At 49.0% G+C, this 26,481-nt stretch overlaps 2 protein-coding genes across 3 annotated transcripts in view; one reads left to right on the top strand and one right to left on the bottom strand.

Moving 5' to 3' along the window:
- The window catches only part of EDA (ectodysplasin A), a 374,640-nt gene extending 367,056 nt beyond the window's left edge, over positions 1-7,584 (top strand). Inside the window, exons 7-8 of one of the 2 annotated variants that reach the window (XM_067722661.1) lie at positions 1,760-1,881; positions 3,664-7,584. In XM_067722661.1, the coding sequence (XP_067578762.1) occupies positions 1,760-1,881; positions 3,664-3,915 (374 nt within the window). In that variant the 3' untranslated portion in view covers positions 3,916-7,584. Of the gene's footprint in view, positions 1-1,750; positions 1,882-3,663 lie in introns of both variants that reach the window. The other variant, XM_067722660.1, reaches the window with a different exon arrangement.
- Positions 7,585-9,157: 1,573 nt separating this feature from the next.
- AWAT2 (acyl-CoA wax alcohol acyltransferase 2) lies at positions 9,158-25,397 on the bottom strand. The gene is given in 9 exon segments (XM_067722723.1): positions 9,158-9,213; positions 9,216-9,308; positions 9,526-9,573; positions 9,576-9,724; positions 10,307-10,481; positions 10,701-10,905; positions 11,146-11,216; positions 11,582-11,689; positions 25,313-25,397. Coding segments are annotated over 9 exon segments (990 nt in total).
- Between the last annotated feature and the right edge of the window lie 1,084 nt (positions 25,398-26,481).

Raw genomic sequence — 26,481 nt, 5'->3', positions numbered from 1 at the left:
CACCTCAGAAATATAAGTAGGAACAGAGTGGCACCAAAACCTAAGCAGTCCTGCTGGGACCAAGTACCTTGGGCCCCAGGGCCCTGGATGGGCCATGATCACCATCTGTCCAGAGAAGGGTGAGACAGGCAGGAAATAGATTTGTTTGGGTGTCTCGATGGGTGGCCTCAATGTTATGCCAGAAGCTACTGATTTTGCTCCCACCACATAACAAGACTGGTTCCAACTCTTCTGGGCCAATCCCCAGTAGTAGTCTGTGCTGATCTTTAGTTCCAACAGAAGCAAGAGTGAGAGCATCAGGGCTTCCCTGGTGGCTCGGTGGTTAAAAATCCGCCTGCCAATGCAGGGGACACGGGTTCGAGCCCTGGTCCGGGAAGATCCCACATGCTGTGGAGCAACTAAGCCCGTGCGCCACAACTGCTGAAGCCTGTGTGCCTAGAGCCCGTGCTCCGCAACAAGAGAAGCCACCGCAATGAGAAGCCCATGCACCGCAACACAAAAAACAGTAGCCCCCGCTCGCCGCAACTAGAGAAAGCTCGCGCGCAGCAACAAAGACCCAACACAGCCAAAACTAAATAAATTAAAATTTAAAATAAAGAGTGAGGGCATCAGGGGTAGCAAGATACCATGCAGAGCCGTCCTCCGTGAGGGGCAGAGCCAGGGCATCTCCTCCAAACTCCTATCCCATCTGCTTATCACCTTAAGGGAAGACGGGCACCTTTTCTAGAAGGCCAGTTTCCTTACACCTCAGAAAGGCAGACCTCCTGAGACTAGCCAAGGATGGACTTTCAAAACATATTTTCTTGAATGAAGAATGGATGGTTTTGAGGCTAGAAGGCTCCTTAGGCCTGGATTCCCTCCTCTTGAGGTGGGAAGGAACATCCCCCTTGCTGCAAGATGGAAAGGGAAGCTTTTCCTCCTCCCTCACATGCCAGCTCCCACCGTCCAGCCAAGGTGGAGTGACTGACCCTCCACCCCATATGGGGTATTACTGAGAGACATGCTTTGCTGGGGTGCCTCAGTGCCCAGACACCCTCTCCATCCCTTTGGTTGGTTCTAGTGCTGCGTTGCGGTCTATCCCTCACTCGCATAAGGATCCCTCTCCCCTACCGGGCTTTATTACTGGTGGTCACTTGCTCCGGCTGCCATGAATTCTGACTCACGCCTGATCCCTAAGGTTCTCCGGGTAGACAGTTCCTTGGGCTGAGTGGTTTCCTGGGGGCCCAGCGAGGCTTTCCAGAAAGGAGTGGATGTGGAGGTACTATAGAAAGGAATCTCTTAAGGACAAGGAGAAAACCCATGAACCTATAAGACAGGAGAGGGATTCAGGAGCTATAGCTGGTGAGATGAAATGGAATAATAAGACCTAGCCTGCCCCTCAGTGTCTGGATTTTGCCTGTGCAGGCCCCAGAACAACAAAGAAAATAGGGCAGCGTGCCCGCCCTCTTCTTACCTCCCCCCCCAATTCCAGCTAGAAGATGTTGGTTAAATATCGTTCCAGACAGAGGGGTCAGGAAAGGAGAGAAGAAGAAGGACAGGCAGACCCCACGGGCCTGAGGCAGGCCTAGCTGCCACTTTACAAGCAGACTGCTTTCTCTGCTTCCAGATGCTGTTCTTAAAGCTTGGCATCCTGGGCCATCCAGGTTGTATTGGGATGGGGCTGGGGGTTGTGTATGGCTTGATATTTCTTGTGTTTATTGCCCAGATAGTTCTGACATGTACTGAGTGACTGCCCTTCTCTCATACTGAGATCTTTCAGGTGGAGTGCTCAATGATTGGTCTCGGATCACCATGAACCCCAAGGTGTTTAAGCTACACCCCCGCAGTGGGGAGTTGGAGGTACTGGTGGACGGCACCTACTTCATCTATAGTCAGGTAGAAGTGAGTACGGTCTCAGGCCTAACTCTTCTTATATCCAGAATGCAGATCTCGTGCAGACCACAGGGGGGCACTGTGGAGCCAGCCCAGCCCAGCCAATGGCTAACGTCATGCTTGGGGGGGGGGAGCGGGGAGGGCGCACTGGGAGGGAGTTGAAAAGAGGGAGGAAAGAGAGAGGGGGCTGTCTGGGGTTTTTTCCTAGCCAGATATGATTGAAAAACTGAAAAGAGGCCCATCCCACGCCCTGCCATCTGATTCCCTCCTACGGAGCCCCAGGCCCTAGTTTCCCCGCTGAGTTGTTTGGTTCTACTGCCAAACTTGAACTCTGCCTTAGTATATATTCTTTGCAAGTCAGTTCCAGGGCTGCTGAGGACCCCTTCCTCCCACACTACTGGCTTTATAATGAAGACTGAGAGTGCCCCTCCGGACCTTCTCTCCACCTCAAAAAGATTTCTGTCTTTCCTTCTTCTTTCTCCCATTTGTTTCTCTACCTTTCTGCTTCTCTGTCATTCTTGCCTTCCCCCTGCTGTCGTTCTCCAAGCCCTTTTCGCCCTCTGTTTTTGTCCTCGTCCTGGCCCAGGGCCCACTCCCCAGGTCGACCAATGCCCATCCACTTCCACCCCTGTTGTTTGTCTCCAATGGGGTGGCTCCTCAGAGCTAGTGGTGGGCGAGCCTTGAGGCCGGGGCTTCTGAGGGGCGGGCAGCAAGCAGGTGGATGGACAGAAAGACGCTGGAGCCGGCAGAAGGGTCTCCCAGGAGAGTGGCCGGAGAAGGTGGGTTCATGAGCATTTGCTGAGCCTACTGAACATCTTGGCCCAGCTTGGGTCCTGACCCAAGAAACTGTATGGCACCTGAATACACTGCAGCCTCCTGAACAGGCTGTGGTGGGAACAGCCTTCCATAAAGTGAGTTAGGGCAACAGATGAGTGTCCCAGTCCCCAGGGGTATGATCCCAACGTCCTAAGTGCCATTTGGTGGGGGTGGGGATCAAAGCTGGGAGTGGGGTGTGAAGGATAAGGGTAGTGAAGAAGAGAAAAATTAATTTTCTGGGCCTGGTTTAGAACTGGGAGTGGCCTCAGGCCTTGTACCCCATGCAAACTGGGAAAATGCCCTGGACATCATGCCACTGAACACAGCTTAGCACTTCCTTCTGGCCACGAAGTTAGTTTTGCCCTTCCACATTCTTTATCTCATTTGTGACGGATAGTTCTCCATCCCTCTGCATCTGTTTCCTCAATCATCAGACGAGAGCGCCAAGGAGCACTGGGAGAATCAGTGAGAGAAATTCAGCCGCAGGGGAGCAGGGTGTAAGCGGAGAGAACTGAAGAACTCGCAGATTGTTCCTGTGCCCTCTCTGGGGAATCAGTAACTGCTAAGTTTATCTACAAATGGTCCCTGGGGCTGGAAATTGGAAATTGATTCGCCTTCGTTTGTGTCTGTAGCACTGATCCAGCACCTAATGTGTGCCGAGAACTGTGCTGGAGGGCAGGGGGCAGGGAGGGGGTGCTGGGGGAGGTAAAGGGGTGAATGAGGCATGGTTCTGGCTCTTGCAGAGTCTCCCACCCGTGTGCTGTTGAAAGAGGTTTGCTTAACCCCCTGAGCCCAATGGAGGGGAGGCAGGACAGCGAATAAGCCTGTCACCCCGCCCGTCCTGTTGGCCGACTAGCGTGCCTTCAAGAGGTGCAGTGGCAGCTCGCGTGAGCAGGTCGCGTCTGCTGGTCACCGGGGAGGGCCCACCCTCTCCTTCCGCTCGCCCCCAATCCCTTCTCGTTGCCTCTCCCCCAGGTATACTACATCAACTTCACTGACTTTGCCAGCTATGAGGTGGTGGTGGACGAGAAGCCCTTCCTGCAGTGCACCCGCAGCATCGAGACAGGCAAAACCAACTACAACACGTGTTACACGGCGGGCGTCTGCCTTCTCAAAGCGCGGCAGAAGATCGCCGTGAAGATGGTGCACGCCGACATCTCCATCAACATGAGCAAGCACACCACCTTCTTCGGGGCCATCAGGCTGGGCGAGGCCCCTGCATCCTAGATTTCCCCCCCCCAATCCCGTTTTGCCCCTGCCCGTGCTCCTACCCCAGGTTAGGGAGCCGGGACTTCCAGAACCTAAGTGCTGCTGTGGAGTGAGGTGTGTGGGTGTAGCAGCCACAGAGAAAAATGCCCTAGTGCTATTTATTCCCCGGTGACTTCAGGATGACAAGGTCTGCTTGACTTTCCAGAATGACCTTGAGTGAACAGGACATGAAGCAGAACCTTCCTCCTTGGCTCCGTGTTGACTGCTTCCGGCATGACTCTTCAACCTCGAGGTCCCGGGTGTCATTTTGTTGCACTAAAGTGAGGGGCTCAGGCAGCAGGCGAGAATTAGCAAAGATGCAGCCCAGACTGTGGGGCAAGCCTCTGACCCCGAAGGGCGGGGCGGGGGCCGGGCAGGAGGGGAGCATTGCAACCTAAAGAGAGGGGCAGGGAGGGAAAGGCAGGTGCTTGTGGCAGAGCCCAGGGGAGAAGCCTGCCAGATGGTTTTCCCACTATCACTGAGCCGCGTCCCGGCAGCTGGCAGGGCTTTGAGGACAGGAGGTTTGCTTTTCCTTGGAGCAATTGCAGGGCATGGCCAGAAACCTGCCTGCATAAGAAACAGAGGCCGTGCTTGGGGCCACATGTCTTTCACTTTGTTTACAGCTGTGCTCCAAGCTCAGAAGACTCCTTGGGTCCCCCCGCAATTGTCCCCTTCCCAACCTGGCGAGAACCTCCGTTTTCTTCCTCCCCAGAGCCTACCTCTGTCTGAGACAGGTGCCTATCCTGGGACCTGGGTTTATGTGAGTCTGGGATACTCTTTAGATTACCTGGGCACAAAGGAAATTTTCCATTTATTAAGCAACACAAATATTCATCTAGTCGAGTCGTGTCTGGGGGCAAAGGGTTGGACTGGATGACCTCCAGAAGTTCCTTCAAATTCTAATATTTAGGCAGCTGCCAGGCTAGCCTGCTAACATTCCCAAACCCTAGACTGACCCTGGGCCTCGGCAAGACAGAGCTTTTCTACCTGACCTGGAAAGGGTAAGAGCTGAGGCTAGGACAGGGTTTTCTTCAAGTGTGTTGCAACCCAAGTGGTCATTAGCCCAGGCCTTTTCCGAAAGGACAGCAGCTGATGCCCTACTAACCACATTCCCCTTTCTTCTCTCTGGCTCCGGAAAACCACAGCACAGCAGAGTCACCATAGACTCCAGGGCTGCTCCCCTGAATCCAGGCTCAGCAGGAGGCAGCGTCTAGGCACGGGGCAGGGCTCTGCCCTCTAGTCAGGCCCAAAGACACCTGCCTCCACAACCCCAAGCTTCCCATCAAATCATATGACAAGATCATTCAAGGGCCTTATTTCTAACTGCGTGGGCCCAGTCTAGGTGCTGAGTCTAACCCAAAGCTGGGAGGGCCAGTCTTGTAGAATCTGCTACTCTTACTCCTGAAACGTTTCCTTTTGAGGAGAGAGGGAATAAGCTCCTTCAGGCAGCTGAAATCCACCAAGAACAAGAGGTACTCATTTCTCTGCTGTGCCTTCCCTTTCTAAGCAAATACACTGCTTGACCCTTCAAGGGTCAGGGCTAGAGGGGGTGAGCTACGCCACCATCGTCTGGTTGCTAGTGATAGCCTTGCCACCCCAGCTGAGGCAAACTTGAGGCATGTGTTTGGCCCTAGCTCCTAGAAAGTGCCTTAGACAGTCCTCAGTTATAGCAGGATCTGATGAGAACGTCTCCTTAAAGTCTGTAAAGTGCTTTCTCTTGTATCTCCTTTGATAATATTACCAATCCCATTGTTTAGACGAGGCTCAGAGAGGTTAAGTGCTTTGACCAGCTTAAGTCACAAACCTGGGGCTTTCAACCAGGTCTGATTACAAAGCTATTCTGTTCTGCCCCAGCATTGTGTTGAATTTGGAATCTAGAGAGAACCAATAAAAATGGTAATATGGAGCTCAAATCCTTGAGGGACCTAGGGAGAAACCCAAAGAGGCTAGTTTTCATTCCTTGATGGTAACGCCTCTTCTCTTGGCTGCCAGGGGCTCTGGGGCAAAAGAGTAGGCAATTTCTTTGGAAAATACCCATCAGCCTTAGAGCTCTTGTGTTCAGAAGAATCCCCTTGGTACCATGTTCAAGCAGCAGGCCTCCAGTACCCACAGAATGGATGCCCCTCATGTTCTTTCATCCACCCAATAAACCAACCAACCACTGTGTATGGAGCCCCAACTGTGGACAAGGACCTCCTCTGGTTACCCTTCAGCCAGGTTATAGGAACTAGCCACTTCCTGCAGCTACTAAGTGACTCCTTATCTCTTTCTGCCATACCACAAAGACCTCTGTACTACCAGGATCTCTCAGGGATGCAGGGAAGACCTGAGAGAGGTCTGCTTCTAAAGCCAAAAGGGTGTGAGATGAAGGAAGGAAAAGGCTTCTTAACTGTTCCCCTAAAGGAACATTCTGACATCCACCCTATTCTCCGGATACGGAGGGGATTAGTGGGGAAGTAGGATTCGCACAGGACTCCTTTATTCATTGCCACCCCTCAAAAGGAACCCTGGAGGGAGAGGGGTGATGAGGGAAGCAAGAAGTAGCCCTATTGCTGCAAGGTTATTGAAGCAGGTTACTCTTGAGAGAATGTGGAACTAGATTCACACCTTGGAATTACACAGATGTGGCTTTTCCAGAAGGCCAAAGCTAGCATAGAGAATGGGATGAGGGCATTTGTGAGCAAGTGGACGACAGAGGTTTGAAGGAGAATTGCATGGCGGGGGCTTTGCCAGCTGCTTCGGCTTCAGCAGCCAAAGCTGACACAAAAGGCAGCTATGGAGGGCTGTTCAGCTACTGGTTCCTCAGAAAATGTTGTCTTTGCCTTATTTCCCCCTTCATCCACCCTGAGCCAAATTTCTTTTGATGAGCAGTAAAGGGCTAGGGACCCTGAAGGTGAACAAAGACTTTGAGCCACGTGTGAGTATGTGTGTTTTATGTAACTTGTGGTGGATGCAAATAGATTCAGAGAAACAGAGTTTGAGAGGCCCTTAGAGGGAGTCTAGCCCAACCTACGTTCTACCCCATGTTACTCATGTGGAAACTGAGGCCCAGAGATGGAAGGCGAGCAGCCCGAGGTGAAGGAGCCCCAACCTCCAGGCTCAGCAGGGTGAGGGGGGAACAGTCCATGTCCCACACAACCCCCTTATTTCTACCACCCACAGACTCGAGGCTGGAAGTTCTTGGCCCCCATCAGGAGCCCGGCCAGGCGGGGAAAGCATAGCCACAGCTTTGGTCAGAGTGCTTCCTTCCCCAGGGCACTCTCCCAGCTTCTGCCTCTGGATGGAAGGCTCCAGATGGGCCCAACACCACGGAGTACTGAGGCCACTCTGGCGCTGCCTCAGGCGCCGTCCCTGCCTGGAGGCTTCCCTAGGCCATGTGAGCACAAAGATAGAACTGAATTTTTTTTTTTTTTTGGTAATCCTTTTCAGGGCTCTCTCCAAGTAGAGTTGGGGTATGTCATTTCTTTAGTCAAAAAGCTTCCAGCTGGGGTGTGGGGGTGGGCTTTGTGGTGAGGATGGCCTGAAGCGGGCCCAGTGCTGCTTTGGGGGTCAGCATTCAGTGTGAGATACTGTGTATATAAACTATACATAATGTATATAAACTGGGATGTAAGTTTGTGTAAATTAATGGTTTATTCTTTGCAAATAAAGCTTTTTCCCCTTGTTCTTAAGATAGCTTAAGCACTTCCTACCTGCTAGGTGCTGCTTCTTTTTTTTTTGCTGTTGTTCTGGTGGTGGTGCTGGCGGTTGGCCGTGCCCTGTGGCTTGGGGGATCTTAGTTCCCCGACCAGGACTGAACCTGTACCCTCAGCAGGGAAAGCCCAGAATCCTAACCACTGGACCGTGAAGGAATTCCCACTAGGTGTTTCTTTGACACCACACATGAGCTTGGGGAAGGACCGAGGCACCCATTTCAGAAGGGGCAGCAGGAGGAAGGTGGTCTGAATTTCCTGTCAGAACATCCCGCATCTTCTCTGCGCCCCAGCTCACACGCACCCATTCCCATCACCTAGGTCTTTTCCTGTAACCGCATGTCTGATAGGCTAGAGGTCCTGCAAAAAGGAACATTGTCCTGAGGCAAAGACACAGCAGGGAGTCACCCTCAGCTTGAGACCGTAGCATCTATAACATTCTTCAGGCCTCAGCCTAAAACAGCTTTGGTAGATCCAGCCTCCAGCTCCCCATGATGTATCGTCCCATTTTGCAGATGAGGGGACCAACATTAAAGAGTTTAAGGAGCTCCCCAAGGTCACCCAACTAGAACGGTTACTTAAACTTTCAAACAACTGTTGACAAGATCCTACACTGTAAACTTTCTTTTTTAAAAAATAGATTAGGGATTTCCTTGGCAGTCCAGTGGTTAATTCCCCATGCTTCCAACGCAGGGGGCACGGGTTCAATCCCCGGTTGGGGAACTAAGATCCCATGTGCTGCACGGCCAAAAAATAAAATCAAAAGACAAACTTTAAAAAATAAGAATAGATTAGAATGTTTTTTTAATTGGATAAACTTTCTTTTAAACATTGAGATGCCATGAAATTTAGGGCATTGCTTGCTCAGGGACAGGAATTGGGCAAAATGGTTGGTGGAGAATAATTTTGTGTAGCTCTCCAGTTTACAAAGTTCAATCACATTCGATATCATCATCCCACCAGCCTTTGAGGTAAGCAGGGGAGGGACTATTTGTCCCATTTTACAGATGAGGAAACAGGCTCAGAGAAGACTGATCCAAGTCACAGGGCATGAAGGTGGAGGGGCCTAAACTCAAAGCTTACTGTATCTCAAGGCCGCCAGTCCTGGAGGAGCCTTGATGCCAGAAGATGGGGCTGCTTAAGAGCTGGAGAAGAAGAGACAAGTGCAGGGATACTAGGCCCTCAGAACAGGCTGGGTGGGGCCAGGCAGTATCAGAAGGTGGGCTTTTCGTTCTGTGCCTTGTTTTCCTCAGTGCTGATGCCGAGTGGGCATGTGTGAGGGAGCTTTCAGGACCCCTCTCCCCTAGGGCCTTCCCTGGCTTTGGGGCCGTCTCCTTGTAACCCCGAGGAAAAGGCAGAGAAGAGCTAGAAGGAGAGAAATAGAGGAAGAGGGATCCAGAAAACAGCCCAACAGGCACCCACACGCACGTACCTGTCACAGTGAGGACTGGCCAAATCAGGACTTTTGTCCTCCTGTTCACCTGTTTCACTCCTTCCAACCAGGCTGAGAGACCTCGGGGGGATGTCTGTCAAGTTAGCACCAGCTCCTGGGTCTCTGCAAAGCCAAACTTGGTCTTGTGCTGGCCAGTTTGTGCAGGGCATCGATATAGACCACATGGTATTTTACCACCGTCTCCTTGCTCGGGTTCTCAATCTTGGGCAGTGGTAGAGGCTTCCCAACTGCCAGGGGACACGGAGAAGGGAAAGGGAAAGCATCAGGATGGCTCACTCTTCAGAACAGGCCTCAGCCCTCGAGCCCGGGTTCTCCCCACGCTTCCCCCACCCCAGTGCTCATCCTGGCCAGTGACCTGCCTCTGGACATGGCCAGAGCCAAGGTTCAGCCTTGGAACTGTATCCTGTGTACCAGATGAGGCCGCCAGCACAAGGGCCAACTCACCAATGGTGGTTACAGGCCGAGCGTAGGGCAGAAGGCCCCAGGAGTTCCAATGAAGCCATGCCCGTAGAAAGCACAAGGGTAGATGTGTACCATACTCTGGAACCACTTTTGGAAGCGATTAACGAAGCCCCTGGGAGTGAAAATCTGCTTTATGTAGAGTTCTGTCTCCCCAAAGGCATAGGCAAGGATTAGAGCCACCCTGCAGAGGAAAAGCATGTTCTCTGATGGCCAGAAAGGTAGGGACCCTGCTGAAAGCCAGACACGCTGACCACTAGTGGTCCCTGGGTCTCCCTGTAAGCTCCTCAGCCCCTAACCCAGCTGGGCCCAGGTCCAGGCTAGGTGGGAGGGCCTCGTGGTCCACCCCAAGCTGCCTCTGGGGGCAAAGTAGCAGCAAGCTAAGGGAAGCGAGTCCCAGACCCTCCTGTAAACCCACAAGGTCTGAAACACTGGAAGCTAAGACCCAAGGACCATTTATTTGCAGTTTCTTCCCTTCAGCCCACACGGTAATTTTGGCTTTCTCTGAGATAGGGTTGCAGCCAGTCACCTTTCACAAAGGGACTGGTCCAGATGAGATGCTAGTCTGAGGCAGATCAGGTTCCAGTTGGCCTGCTGGCCTTTCTTCAGAAGCAGAAATGCCTCTAGAACGTGACCCAGGCTCTACTCCACCACGGAAGCGGCTTTCCCCCTCCCTCTTTATATATCATTTCCTCAAAACCTCTTCCTCCTTCCCCACTGGGCTTTTGGAACCCCTCTCCCCAGTCAGGACCAGAAGTGTCCTTACCCATGCCGAAGGGCCGTGCGTACAAAGCCGGTGAGGTTCTTCAAGACCAAGGTGGCAGATCCTGGCAGGCTGTATCTGCACTCAGCCAGGCCACTGACCACCACGATCAGCATGTTGCCTGTGCCTCTACGGGTAAGCAGGAAGTCCATGGAGGACTGGCTCACAGAGCAGGCCCCTGGTGGGCAGAAAAAAACAAAAGATCATTGGTAATCTCCCAAACCTGCTAACTTTCCTCCCTACCTCTTCAAAGAGCCTCACATAAGGCAGCTGAACCTATGGTAGCTTTTCAGACCAGAGGGAATCAGAATTGGCCTTGTTCTCACCCATTCACCCAACACCTCTTTCTGGGGGAGCCATTTATTTCTTTGGCTTTACATCCTAGAAGCCAACTCACCTGTAGACATGACATATTCTCTGAGGAAAGGCCCCCAGAAAAAGGCCCCCAGTGTGAGGATATAAGGAGTGATGCCAGGAAAGATCTTGGAGAAGCCTGACTTCTCTGTGGCAAAGTGGCCAAAGCATGAGTGGGACATGAGCCCGTGAGGATGGCAGGCGAGGATGTAGTTGAGGCTAGGGGAGAGATCGTGAGTCTTCAAAAGCTGTGGAGGAACGTGGAGTCAAGAGGGGTATAGCCAGGGAAGAGGACGCCTCTTCTGGCCAGAGACCTAGAAAGGAAAGGGCTGTCGTGTCTGGCTGGCCATGCGGGTAGGGTAATACACAGCTCCGGGGAGCGTCATCCCCATGGGCCTCGATGTGAATGATGCCCCACCCTGACCCAGCCACTGCCACTGGAGTCGGGGCTGGGCCTGGGGCCCAAGTGGAGATCTGCAGCTCCTCACCTGGAGTGGGAAGTAATCACAGTACTGTTTCCACAGGCACCAGTGCCTTACGCAGGTAAACCGGCAGCTACCTGAGAACACAGCCAGTGTAGCTGAGCTTGGGCCACCTCCGTTGTCTCCTTCAGAGCCCTTTAAGGCCTGCCTCAGGGTGCCCTCACCCCCTGCTGTTTCCTGCCCTCTTAAGTAACACCCAGGCTGGGAATGAACATCTGGGCCAGTTTAGGACAGGCCTAGCTCTCTCCTGTACTAGCCGCCCCTCCCCTAGCCTACTCCAGTTCCTATCTGGGCCTCGCTGGTGCCTTGAAAAGACCCCTTCCCTCACCTTCTCCAGCCCAGACAAGGTCAGGCTGAAGGGCTGCCCGGAATTGGCCACAGTATAAGAAGAGAAAGAAAGAGCATGTGGCGGGTGGCAACACAGCCCTCGCAGGGCCCTCACCTCGCTCAGGGATCTTCCAGTCAAAAGCCAGCCATGTGAGCAGCACAGTGACAGGCCAGTATGGTGTGAACACTACCAGGTAGAGACTGACAAGGATCACAGTGCTTACTGGAGGAAGCCCAGGCCAGAGTCAATGAATTGTGAACAGTCCCTCACACTTGCCCGCCCTCTGGGGCTCTGTCCACCCCAAGGTCACACACCCCCTCAGCCAGGCTCACGCGACACTCTTACCTCCTCACCCAGCACATGGCCTGCATGCCTGTGGCACCAGCATCCCCGCTCTGGCCTTGGGAACCTGTTTTAAGTCTAGAAGGCAAGGTGTTTTCCTCCTCCACTTTGCTCGATGCAGTTAGCCCTCTCTCCCCAGGACCTACTCCAGCACCACTCTGGGCTGCATTCAGTGACAGGGAGCCAGCAGTGGGTCACGCTGATTTGGCCACCAAAGGTTGGGAGTCCTGGAAAGACAGAGCCAGGAATAGTCTTCCTCCAACTCACATTTCCCTCTCCACATCTCTGCAAGGCATCAGTGGAGGGAACACCAGAGAAAGAGGATACCCAACTTCAGCCAGGTTTGGAGCACACGAGTTGGCAAACAAGAAACAAAGGAGAACCCACGCTGGGCTAGAATAAGGTATGGACATGTTAAGCTCCAACAAGACAGGAACAATGTAGGTTAGAGTAGTTAGGACAGACTTCATGGAGATGAGTCACAGTGAGCCATGCTCAGGATTCTTACTGGACTCAGTTTTTAAAACAGCTGTGAATAAGACTGTGTGAGAGAAAGTGGGTCAAAAGAAAGTTTAGAAAAGACAGAAAATACTCCTAATTGAATGCGGCAGAATAAACACACGTTTTTATCGTGACTCCTTGCTGGAGCCTCATGAAAATTACCACAAGGATGTTTTAAAAGATAGAGATTCTGCAAGGAAAAGGAGAATCAGAGAGACGCTAACAGTGGGTGAGAGCTAGCAGCAAAATGTTTGCGTGCTGGACAGTGGACGGAAGAGGGATTAACTGAGAACCAGAAAGTTGAAATGTAATTACCTGCAAGGGGTATGAGCACAAGAGCAAGCCTGTTTCCGCTGGAGAATCTAGGAAAGACGCAGAATTTGGAACCACCAGATGTCACAAAAAGCAGATGTGGGGCACAGGGCTTGATTGAAAGTCTATCAAAGAAGTAGTTAAAACCCAAGACCCCTTTCCCTCCGCTACACAGCTGGGTGATGGGAGGATAGTTCTCTGAAAAAATGAACCAAAGAGACACTAAACTCAGATACTTACACTGGACACAGCTAAGATATTCTATATGCAGCCAAATTATTAATCAAGTATGAAGGGAGAATAAAGACAATCTCAGACATATAGTCTCAGAGAGTTTGTCTCCCACGTTCCTTTCTCAGGAAACAGCTGGAGGATGTGCTCACCATAATGAGGGAGTATAAAGCAAAATAGGATGGTATGGGATTCAGGTAAAGAAATCCAACAAAAGATGGAAGTGAGCAGGGCCAGGACTAAGGTGAGGAGAGCAAGGCACCTAGGGCACAAAATTCAAGGAGACATTCACTCTCAGGGTCAGGCAAGCACTGATCCAACACTTGTACAACCCTGAGAATGAATACCTTCTTAGATTGTGTACCCAAGGTGCCTCACAGGCCCTGGAGGTGAGAGCGGTGCATGAGATCGGACTGTAACAGGAGGATGCTGGGCTCCAGCAGCGAGGTCCTCAAGGAAATTTTAAAAACGGTGGGGGTGGAGGAGACGAGACTTCTAGATTCCTGATGTGTTTGTGGAGAGTTTGGGTATGAATTAGTGACAACTGATAGATATCTAAGAGATAACTAAAGAAATTTAAAATGAAGCAATTATCCCAATCAAAAGATGTACAGAAGACCTAAATAGACATTTCTCCAAAGAAGACATACAGATGGCCAAAAAGCACATGAAAAGATGCTCAAGTCCGCTAATTATTAGAGAAATGCAAATCAAAGCTACAATGAGGTATCACCTCCCACCACTCAGAAGGGCCATCATCAAAATATATACAAACAATAAATGCTGGACAGGGTGTGGAGAAAATGAACCCCCCTACCCTGCTGGTGGGAAAGTAAATTCGTACAACCACTATGTACCAATTTACAGTACAGAGACTGTACAGTACAGTACATAGGACAGTATGGAGAACAGTATGGAGACTACTTAAAAAACTAAAAATAGAACTGCCATTTGATCCAGTAATCCTACTCCTGGGCATATATGCAGAGAAAAACATGGTCTGAAAGGATACATGCACCCCAATGTTCATTGCAGCTCTATTTACAATAGCCAAGACATGGAAGCAACCTAAATGTCCATCGAGAGAGGAATGGACAAAGAAGATGTGTAGTACATATGTACAATGGAATATTACTCAGCCATAAAAAGGAACAAAGTTGGGACTTGACTTTTTCAAGAAATAAAGGGACGCATGGGTTTGTTCCATGTATCTTTCAGGTTTTGCTTGAACCCAGACAGAGTTGGGGACATCTTGGGAGGCAGTGTGGCCTCAGGAGGGGTGCCCTGTGGTGACACAAATCCTGGATCTGCCCCTTAGCATGAGTGTGACCACAGACAAGCCGTTGAGCTTCACCAGCCAAGTGGGGATAAGCTTCCACCTTATCTTTCTCACAGACTACGTGCGAGGGTCTTCTCTCAAGGCCATTAGGGTCCAAATGGATACAATTCCATTGCAGACTCTTAGGGTGAAGAGCTGGGAAGGCTCTGAAGGACAAACCCTGCAACTGTCACCTCCTGGGAGCCCAGGCCCAGCGGTCTTCTGCCTGCTCCAGGTTACCTCTCCATACAGCCCAAAGTCAAGTTCTATTGAAGAGGCCTCGGGGACACTTCTCCGTCCTCACCCCTCTTTCAGCCACTCTCCTTCTCTGCTCCATCTGCCCCTCGTCCAACTCACACATACACCTGAACCCTCAGTCTCGCCTCCTCTCTTTCTCTCTCCCACATCTTCTGATCATCAAGTCCTTCTAATTCTACTCCAATTTCTTGAATCTCTGCTCTTCTCCCCTTCACAATTACTTCTGAGCTGGCTGAAATCACCACAATCTCTGACCTGAACTAGAGCGACAGCCTCATCCTATAATCAGTTTGTGGGATGAGGGGAAGATGGCGGAAGAGTAAGGAGATCACCTTCCTCCCCACAAATACATCAGAAATACATCTACATGTGGAAGAGCTCCTAGAGAACACCCACTGAATGCTGGCAGAAGACCTCAGACCGCGCAAAAGGCAAGAAACTCCCCAGGTACCTGGGTAGGGCAAAAGAAAAAAGAATAAACAGAGACAAAAGAATAGGGATGGGACCTGCACCAGTGGGAGGGAGCTGTGAAGGAGGAAAGGTTCCCACACACTACGAAGTCCCTTCGCGGGCGGAGACTGAGGGTGGCGGAGGGGGAAAGGTTCAGGGCGGAGGAGAGCACAACAACAGGGGTGCAGAGGCCAAGGCAGAGAGATTCCCGCACAGAGGATCGGTGCCGACCAGCACTCACCAGCCCGAGAGGCTTGTCTGCTCACCCGGTGGGGCGGGCGGGGGCTGGAAGCTGAGGCTCGGGCTTCGGAGGTCGGATCCCAGGGAAAGGACTGAGGTTGGCTATGTGAACACAGCCTGAAGGGGGCTAGTGCACCACAGGTAGCCGGGAGGGAGTCCGGGAAAATGTCTGGAGCTGCTGAAGAGGCAAGAGACTTTTTCTTCCCTCTGTTTCCTGGTGCGTGAGGAGAGGGGATTAAGAATGCTGCTTAAAGGAGTTCCAGAGATGGGCGCGAGCCGCGGCTAAAAGCGCGGACCCCAGAGACGGGCATGAGACGCTAAGGCTGCTGCTGCTGCCACCAAGAAGCCTGTGTGCGAGCACAGGTCACTCTCCACACTCACCTTCTGGGGAGCCTGTGCAGCCCGCCACTGCCACGGTCCTGGGATCCAGGGACAACTTCCCCGGGAGAACGCACGGCGCACCTCAGGCTAGTGCAACGTCACGCCGGCCTCTGCCACCGCAGGCCCACCCCGCACTCCGTGCCCCTCCCTCCCTGAGGCCTGAGTGAGCCAGAGCCCCCGAATCAGCGTCTGCTTTAACCCCGTCCTGTCTGAGCGAAAAACAGACGCCCTCCGACGACCTACACGCAGAGGCAGGGCCAAATCCAAAGCTGAGCCCCGGGAGCTATGACAACAAAGAAGAGAAAGGGAAATCTCTCCCAAAAGCCTCAGGAACAGCGGACTAAAGCTCCACAATCAACTTGATGTACCCTGCATCTGTGGAATACCTGAATAGACAACGAATCATCCCAAATTGAAGAGGTGGACTTTGAGAGCAAGATTTATTATTTTTTCCCTTTTCCTCTTTTTGTGAGTGTGTTAGTGCATGCTTCTGTGTGAGATTTTGTCTGTATAGCTTTGCTCTCACCATTTGTCCTAGGGTTCTATCCATCCGTTTTCTTTTTTTCTTTCTTTCTTTTTTAAAAAATTTTTGTTTTCTTAATTATTTTTTATTTTAATAACTTTATTTTATTTTATCTTCTTTCTTTCTTTCTTTCCTTCCCTTCCTCCTTCCTTCCTTCCTTCCTCCCTCCCTCCTTCTTTCTTCCTTTCTTTCTTTCTTTCTTCCTTTCTTTCTTCCTTTCCTCCTCTCTTTCTTTCTTCCTTTCTACTTTTTCTCCCTTTTATTCTGAGCTGTGTGGATGAAAGGCTCTTGGTGTTGTAGCCAGGAGTCAGTGCTGTGCCTCTGAGGTGGGAGAGCCAACTTCTGGAAACAGGTCCACAAGAGACCTCCCAGCTCCACATAATATCAAATGGCGAAAATCTCCCAGAGATCTCCATCTCAACACCAGCACCCAGCTTCACTCAACGAAGAGCAAGCTACAGTGCTGGACACCCTATACCAAACAACTAGCAAGACAGGAATACAACACCACCCATTAGCAGAGAGGCTGCCTAAAATCATAAGTCCACAGACACCCCAAAAAACACCATCAGATGTGGACCTGCCCACCGGAAAGACAAGATCCAGCCTCATCCACCAGAACACAGGCACTAGTCCCCTCCACCAGGAAGCCTACACAACCCACTGAACCAACTTTAGCCACTGGGGACACATACCAAAAACAACGGGAACTACGAACCTGCAGCCTACCAAAAGGAGACCCCAAACACAGTAAGATAAGCAAAATGAAAAGACAGAAAAACACACAGCAGATGAAGGAGCAAGATAAAAACCCACCAGACGTAACAAATGAAGAGGAAATAGGCAGTCTACCTGAAAAAGAATTCAGAATAATGATAGTAAAGATGTGCCAAAATCTTGGAAATAGAATAGACAAAATGCAAGAATCATTTAACAAGGACCTAGAAGAACTAAAGATGAAACAAGCAATGATGAACAACACAATAAATGAAATTAAAAATACTCTAGATGGGATCAATACCAGAATAACTGAGGCAGAAAAACGGATAAGTGACCTGGAAGATAAAATAGTGGAAATAACTACTGCAGAGCAGAAAAAAGAAAGAAAAGAACTGAGGACAGTCTCAGAGACCTCTGGGACAGCATTAAATGCACCAACATTCGAATTATAGGGGTCCTAGAAGAAGAAGAGAAAAAGAAAGGGACTGAGAAAATATTTGAAGAGATTATAGTTGAAAACTTCCCTAATATGGGGAAGGAAATAGTTAATCAAGTCCAGGAAGCACAGAGTCCCATACAGGATAAATCCAAGGAGAAATACGCCAAGAGACACATATTAATCAAACTGTCAAAAATTAAATACAAAGAAAACAGATTAAAAGCAGCAAGGGAAAAACAACAAATAACACACAAGGGAATCCCCATAAGGTTAACAGCTGATCTTTCAGCAGAAACTCTGCAAGCCAGAAGGGACTGGCAAGACATATGTAAAGTGATGAAGGAGAAAAACCTGCAACCAAGATTACTCTACCCAGCAAGGATCTCATTCAGTTTGATGGAGAAATTAAAACCTTTACAGACAAGCAAAAGCTGAGAGAGTTCAGCACCACCAAACAAGCTTTAAAACAAATGCTAAAGGAACTGCTCTAGGCAGGAAACACAAGAGAAGGAAAAGACCTACAATAACAAACCCAAAACAATTAAGAAAATGAGAATAGGAACATACATATCGATAATTACCTTAAATGTAAATGGACTAAATGCTTCCGGCAATAGACACAGGTTGGCTGAATGGATACAAAACCAAGACCCATATATATGTTGTCTACAAGAAACCCACTTCAGAACTAGAGACACATATAGACTGAAAGTAAGGGGATGGAAAAAGATATTCCATGCAAATGGAAACCAAAGGAAAGCTGGAGTAGCAATTCTCATATCAGACAAAAGAGACTTTAAAATAAAGACTATTAGAAGAGACAAAGAAGGACACTACATAATGATCAAGGGACCAATCCAAGAAGAAGATATAACAATTGTAAGTATTTATGCACCCAAAATAGGAGCACCTCAATACATAAGGCAAATGCTAACAGCCATAAAAGGGGGAAATCGACAGTAACACATTCATAGCCCCACTTTCACCAATGGACAGATCATGCAAAATGAAAATAAATAAGGAAACACAAGCTTTAAATGATACATTAAACAAGATGGACTTAATTGATATTTATAGGACACTCCATCCAAAAACAACAGAATACACTTTTTTTTCAAGTGCCCATGGAACATTCTCCAGGATAGATCATATCTTGGGTCACAAATCAAGCCTTGGTAAATTGAAGAAAATTGAAATTGTATCAAGTACCTTTTCTGACCACAACGCTATGAGACTAGATATCAATTACAGGAAAAGATCTGTAAAAAATACAAACACATGGAGGCTAAACAATACACTACTTAATAACGAAGTGATCACTGAAGAAATCAAAGGGGAAATAAAAAATACCTAGAAACAAATGACAAGGGAGACACGACGACCCAAAACCTATGGGATGCAGCAAAAGCAGTTCTAAGAGGGAAGTTTATAGCAATACAATCCCACCTTAAGAAACAGGAAACATCTCGAATAAACAACCTAACCTTGCACCTAAAGGAATTAGAGAAAGAAGAACAAAAAAAAATCCCAAAGTTAGCAGAAGAAAAGAAATCATAAAGATCAGATCAGAAATAAATGAAAAAGAAATGAAGGAAATGATAGCAAAGATTAATAAAACTAAAAGCTAGTTCTTTGAGAAGATAAACAAAATTGATAAACCATTACCCAGACTCATCAAGAAAAAAAGGGATAAGACCCAAATCAATAGAATTAGAAATGAAAAAGAAGTAACAACTGACACTGCAGAAATACAAAAGATCATGAGAGATTACTACAAGCAACTCCATGCCAATAAAATGGACAACCTGGAAGAAATGAACAAATTCTTCAAAATGCACAACCTGCCAAGACTGAACCAGGAAGAAATAGAAAATATGAACAGACCAATCACAAGCACTGAAAATGAAACTGTGATTAAAAATCTTCCAACAAACAAAAGCTCAGGACCAGATGGCTTCACAGGCGAATTCTATCAAACATTTAGAGAAGTGCTAACACGTATCCTTCTCAAACTCTTCCAAAATATAGCAGAGGGAGGAACACTCGCAAACTCATTCTACGAGGCCACCATCACCCTGATAACAAAACCAGACAAGGATGTCACAAGGAAAGAAAACTACAGGCCAATAACACTGATGAACATAGATGCAAAAATCCTCAACAAAATACTAGCAAACAGAATCCAACAGCACATTAAAAGGATCATACACCATGATCAAGTGGTGTTTATTCCAGGAATGCAAGGATTCTTCAATATACGCAAATCAATCAACGTGATCCACCATATTAACAAATTGGAGGAGAAAAACCATATGATCATCTCAATAGATGCAGAAAAAGCTTTTGAAAAAATTCAACACCCATTTATGATAGAAACCCTGCAGAAAGTAGGCATAGAGGAAACTTTCCTCAACATAATAAAGGACATATATGACAAACCCACAGCCAACATCGTCCTCAATGGTGAAAAACTGAAAGCATTTCCACTAAGATCAGGAACAAGACAAGGTTGCCCACTCTCACCACTATTATTCAACATAGTTTTGGAAGTTTTAGCTACAACAATCAGAGAAGAAAAATAAATAAAATGAATCCAAATCGGATAAGAAGAAGTAAAGCTGTCACTCTTTGCAGGTGACATGATACTATACATAGAGAATCCTAAAGATGCTACCAGAAAACTACTAGAGCTAATCAATGAATTTGGTAAAGTAGCAGGATACAAAATTAATGCACAGAAATATCTGGCATTCCTATACACTAATGATGAAGAATCTGAAAGTGAAATCAAGAAAGCACTCCCATTTACCATTGCAACAAAAAGAATAAAATATCTAGGAATAAACCTACCTAAGGAGACAAAAGACCTGTATGCAGAAAATTATAAGACACTGATGAAAGAAATTAAAGATGATACAAATAGGTGGAGAGATATACCATGTTCTTGGATTGGAAGAATCAACATTGTGAAAATGACTCTACTACCCAAAGCAATCTACAGATTCTATGCAATCCCTATCAAACTACCACTGGCATTTTTCACAGAACTAGAACAAAAAATTTCACAATTTGTATGGAAACACAAAAGACCCCGAATAGCCAAAGCAATCTTGAGAGCGAAAAATGGAGCTGGAGGAATCAGGCTTCCTGACTTCAGACTATACTACAAAGCTACAGTAATCAAGGCAGTATGGTACTGGCACAAAAACAGAAAGATAGATCAATGGAACAGGATAGAAAGCCCAGAGATAAACCCATGCACATATGGTCACCTTATCTTTGATAAAGGAGGCAGGAATGTACAGTTGAGAAAGGACAGCCCTCTTCAATAAGTGTTGCTGGGAAAACTGGACAGGTATATGTAAAAGTACGAGATTAGATCACTCCCTAACACCATACACAAAAATAAGCTCAAAATGGATTAACGACCTAAATGTAAGGGCAGAAACTTTCAAACTCTTAGAGGAAAACATAGGCAGAACACTCTATGACATAAATCACAGCAAGATCCTTTTTGACCCACCTCCTAGAGAAATGGAAATAAAAACAAAAATAAATAATTGGGACCTAATGAAACTTCGAAACTTTTGCACAGCAAAGAAACCATAAACAAGACCAAAAGACAGCCCTCAGAATGGGAGAAAATATTTTCAAATAAAGCAACTGACAAAGGATTAATCTCCAAAATTTATAAGCAACTCATGCAGCTCAATAACAAAAAAACAAACAACTCAATCCAAAAATGGGCAGAAGACCTAAACAGACATTTCTCCAAGGAAAATATACAGACTGCCAACAAACACATGAAAGAATGCTCAACATCATTAATCATTAGAGAAATGTGAATCAAAACTACAATGAGGGGCTTCCCTGGTGGCGCAGTGGTTGAGAATCCGCCTGCCAATGCAGGGGACATGGGTTCGTGCCCCGGTCCGGAAAGATCCCACATGCCGTGGAGCGGCTGGGCCGCTGAGCCTGCGCGTCCGGAGCCTGTGCTCTGCAATGGGAGAGGCCACAACAGTGAGAGGCCCGCGTACCGCAAAAAAAAAAAAAAAAAACTACAATGAGATATCATCTCACACCAGTCAGAATGGCCATCATCAAAAAATCTAGAAACAATAAATGCTGGAGAGGGTGTGGAGAAAAGGCAACACTCTTGCACTGCTGGTGGGAATGTGAATTGGTACAGCCACTATGGAGAACAGTATGGAGGTTCCTTTAAAAACTGCAAATAGAACTACCATATAACCCAGCAATCCCACTACTGGGCATATACCCTGAGAAAACCATAATTCAAAAAGAGTCATGTACCAAAATGTTCATTGCAGCTCTATTTACAATAGCCCGGAGATGGAAACAACCTAAGTGTACATCATCGGTTGAATGGATAAAGAAGATGTGGCACATATATACAATGGAATATTACTCAGCCATAAATAGAAACGAAATTGAGCTATTTGTAATGAGGTGGATGGACCTAGAGTCTGTCATACAGAGTGAAGTAAGACGGAAAGAGATGGACAAATACCGTATGCTAACACATATATATGGAATTTAAGAAAAAAAATATCATGAGGAGCCTAGGGGTAAGACAGGAATAAAGACACAGACCTACTAGGGAATGGACTTGGGGATATGGGGAGGGGGAGAGGTGGGCTGTGACAGGGCGAGAGAGAGGCATGGACATGTATACACTACCGGACGTGAAGTTGATGGCTGGTGGGAGGCAGCCGCGTGGCACAGGGAGATCAGCTCAGTGCTTTCTGACCGCCTGGAGGGGTGGGATGGGGAGGGTGGGAAGGAGGGAGACACAGGAGGGAGGAGATATGGGAACGTGTGTTTATGTATAGCTGATTCACTTTGTTGTGGAGCAGAAGCTAGCACACCATTGTAGAGCAATTATACTCCAGTAAAGATGTAAAAAAATAAATTAATTAAAAAAAATCAGTTTGCTACCCAGAAATAACTGTAGTGATCTCTCAAAAACACCAATCTGATGCTGTTGCCCTGTGCCCAACCCAGTTATGGTTCCACATGGAAAAAGTCCAAACACTTTTCCATGGTTGACAATGGCCTACACAATCTGTCCCCTGCCTCTTTTGCCAGTCTCCTCTGTCTTCTCTCTCCCATTCATTCATTCACTATGTATTGAGCGTCAGTTCTGTGCCTCTTACCCCCTCATCCCACTTAACCACTGGCTACTTCTTGAATGCTTTACGCTCTCCCCTCATCCCAGCCTTGTCAGCTGTTGCCCGGTCTCTGCCCTGAACACTCTTCCTTCTTCATTTATTTCTTATTTGTCCTCTAAGAGTCAACTGAAATTTAGTAGAAAAATGGACAAAGGTCATGAATGGGCCCTTAACAGAAAAAGAAATACTAATTGCTGATAAATACATGAAAAGATCTCAACCTCATAATTAATGAGGTTCAGAATAAGGCTCATTGTTGTTTACACCTGCCGTTCTGCTGGTGGCAGAAAGGAGTGTGCATGAGGCCTCTGTTCCCTTTCCTGCCAACTTGGTGGTCATCTCTGAAGCTGCATTTTGCAGCCTCACAATTTGGCGGGGCCTCCGTCAGCCTGAACATTTGTGTCCACAGAGAGCAGAGATTCCCACCAACCTGTGTTGGATGTTTAACATGAGCAGAAATAAGCATTTGTTGAGTTAAGCCGCTGAGATCTCCACATTACTTGGTTACCACAGCGTACACGGGCCAGCCCAATTAATACACTCTCACACGCCCTTTTTACAAATGAAGAAAACAAGACTCAGAGAAAATCAATAACCTGCTAAAGGAACACAGATAGTAAGGAGTAGAGCTGGAATTTGAACACAGGCAGTCTGGCTCAAAGTCTGTGTTGGGGTTTTTTGTTTGTTTTTTTTTGTGGTACACGGGCCTCTCACTGTTGTGGCCTCTCCCATTGCGGAGCACAGGCTCCGGACGCGCAGGCTCAGCGGCCATGGCTCACGGGCCCAGCCGCTCCACGGCATGTGGGATCTTCCTGGACCGGGGCACGAACCCGTGTCCCTTGCATCGGCAGGCGGACTCTCAACCACTGCGCCACCAGGGAAGCCCAAGACTGTGTTTTTAACATCCATATTTTTCTGCCCCTTGGCTATATGTGTATGTGCATGCACACGCATGCATGTGGTGAAATATATATATTTTTATATCCATAATCTCTGGCTACATACACACAAACTATTAACAGTGGTTACCTCTGAGGAGCAACATTCTGGACAAGACTGAGGAAGGGGAACTACCAGTCTAAAGGCTCCAGGCCCCGATGTGGGCCTGGCCTGGGCTGGCCGTCCATAATGGTCATACTTCTCCCTCAACGCAGTGTCAGGTCCTAGGCCTTGGGGACTCTTCTCTCTCATGGGAACATGGTGGCAGTGAGGGGAGGCAGTGGTAATGAGGCAAGTCTGTGGAGATAGGACAAGAGCTCAAGAAAGGGAACTCAGCTCTCACTGAGGAGAGGGCCCCAAGGCCTGGGTTGCATGGAGGGAGAGAGCAGAGGCCCGGCTGGGGCCCTGGTCCTCAGCAAGAGGCCATTCGGAGCTGACCTTTTTCCCCTTTCAGTCGAGAATGTTTACATACGCAGAAGGCCTGGCTTCCTCATTCCTCTCTGGCCTAACATGTACTCTAGGGCCACGTCCACACCCAGCCTCCCAGTCAGCAGTAAGTAAGGAGATGCAGGAGCTAGGGACAGGAGCTCATAGGCCAGAATCAGGCCCCTTGTGGATTCAGCTCCCAGGCCAGCTCTTCCACTTGCTAACTATGCAGTCTTGGATGGCCCACTTGTACTGCATGTACCTCAACTTCCTCATCTGTACAATGGAGATGATTAGGCATGTCAGGTGCTTAGAAGAGTATCTGGCATGAAAAAAAAAGTGCAGTAGATGTTAGCTAATACTATATGAGTGCAAGCTCTCATTATGTGTGTGTGTAGCTATTAGTGTGTATTATTATGCCTAACAATAGCTTCTACCTCATAAGGTTGGCAGCAGGCTAAAATGAAACCATAGGTATGCAAATGCCTGGCACAAAGTAAGTAGCTGGTACATATGAATTCCCTTCTCCTGGTCTCTTCCAGCTCTGATTGCCCATAATTCCTAGGTTAACACTGATCTTTTTAGCATTCAGGCGTCCTGATACCCACCCCAGGCAGGCATCTGAGCCCCCCAATCCCTGTTCTCCAGCTCACTCTCCCTATTGACTGGTAAGTCTCAGGCTCCCAGGGCCCACCTGCATTCTTCCTTCCCAGATAGCTTCCAAGGTCATTTAGGTCATGACCCTGCCTCCAGACAAGTACTCACCTAAACCACTTAAAAAATGAGAATTTTGGGCTTCCCTGGTGGCGCAGTGGTTGAGAGTCCGCCTGCCGATGCAGGGGACACGGGTTCGTGCCCCAGTCCGGGAAGATCCCACGTGCCGCGGAGCGGCTGGGCCCGTGAGCCATGGCCGCTGAGCCTGCGCGTCCGGAGCCTGTGCTCCACAACGGGAGAGGCCACAACAGTCAAAGGCCCGCGTACCAAAAAAAAAGAGAGAATTTTGTTCCAGGCCCCCCTCCCATAGGGATGGTTTGCTTCAGCACCTACAGTACCATAGCCAGCATCTAAAGAACTTTCACAAAATATTTGTGGTGTGGATAGAAGGGGAAAACGGATGGATAAATGGATGAATTCTTTTGGACAAGAGGTTTTCAGAGCTCCCTCTGCCACCAGGACAACTGTCTCACACCGATGGTCTGCTCAGGTCCCCAAGGTTGCAGCTAAGCCCATTTCCTTGGCAAGCCTCAGTGGACCTGCTCCCCATCTCCCCCAGACATGCCTTCCAGGCCCCACTGACGACCCAGAAGGGCTCACTACACACACCGGCCACAGGGCTGGCTCACACACACGTGCACACACATTCCTGCACAGGCAGGCACCCATACCCATGTGCGCACTCACAGATTCCACGTGGACCATGCCCAAGTGCGTCAGGCTAGAGGCCCGGGTGGCCAACTGTCCTGCTTTGCCTGAGATAACGCAGATTTCAGCATCGAGAGTCCCGCTAAACCCTATAAGCTCTCAGTCCCAGGCAAACCAGGACTTTTGGTCACCCTGCCAAAGGCCGAAGACTCACCGATAACCAAGGCGCTGAGGGCCCACTGGAAAAGAGCAAAGACCTCCAGGGCGGTCTTGAGGTCCTTCTTGGAGGGCAAGAGCATTACGGCCAGGGTCCCAGTGGCTCCCCGCAAGTGCAGTTAGGCTGGCCAGTCCCACGTGCTCAGGGGCTGGTGGGGTTTCCTCCCTTTGTGCTTTCTTCTTCAGCCCCTGCCTAGTCTCCACCCCTGTCTAGTCTCCACCCCCTGCCTAGTCTCCACCCCCTGCCTAGTCTCCACCCCCTGCCTAGTCTCCACCCCCTAACCTGCCCTCCCCCCACCACAGGACCACAGGACTACACTCTGCGGCTGCTTGTCCAGTTCCTTCCAACCGTCTACCCACCTGCACTTTACCCACTTGGGCATGGCCCGGGCTATGATTGTGACACCCTCTTGCACACTTGTGCAGAGAAGTGTAGATGGAGCTCTGGTGTGGGAAGTGAGTGGAGGTGAGGATGGGGCTGCTGAGAGGCCTCCAGAGCCAGTGTGGATGAGGGGAGAGGGGGCAGGGAGGAGCCCAGGGCACACATGGCACCCCGAGTCTACATTTCGGTTTATGAGGCCCAGCTGTCTATGGTCTTTCAGTGACAATGTGATTGGGGAGGAGGAGGTCACAGGTGGGGTGTGCCTGGCAGGTGCGGAGGAGCAGAAGCCTGGAGCTGAGTGAGTGAAAGGAGCTGAGGAGGTGACGTCAGAGAGCTTGACAGGGCCAGAGGGTGTAAGGCCTTGGCCTTCTCCTCTGACTGAAATGGGGTGTCAGTGTGGGGTTTTGAGCAGAAAGAGGAAAGGATTGCCTTCCGGTTTTAAAGGGCCATGGAAGAAGAAGGAGCCTTTTGAGGGAGGATGGCAATAATCCATGCAGATATGACGGTGGCTCAGGGCAGACTGGCGGGAGTCAGGATGGTGGGAAACGTTTGGATTCTGGGTGTCTCGTCTGATGCAGAGGCCCCACGTAAGCACTGTCCTCTCTGAGGCTCAGAAGCCTCTACAGGGGAGCCTCGCTGGTGAGCAGCCACCATGCACTCCACCTTGGCCTGCAAACCTTCCTTGCTTTCAGTTTCGTCCCATCCAGTCCTTCAGGAAATGTGTGGAGGGTGTTGAATGGTGGTGAAGGGGCTGCTGGGAAGGGAGGCTGAAAAGGGCAACGGAG

The sequence above is a fragment of the Pseudorca crassidens genome, chromosome X (genome assembly GCF_039906515.1).
Source record: "Pseudorca crassidens isolate mPseCra1 chromosome X, mPseCra1.hap1, whole genome shotgun sequence".
In the NCBI taxonomy this organism is placed as follows: domain Eukaryota; kingdom Metazoa; phylum Chordata; class Mammalia; order Artiodactyla; family Delphinidae; genus Pseudorca; species Pseudorca crassidens.
This window is presented reverse-complemented; position numbering and strand designations above follow the sequence as displayed.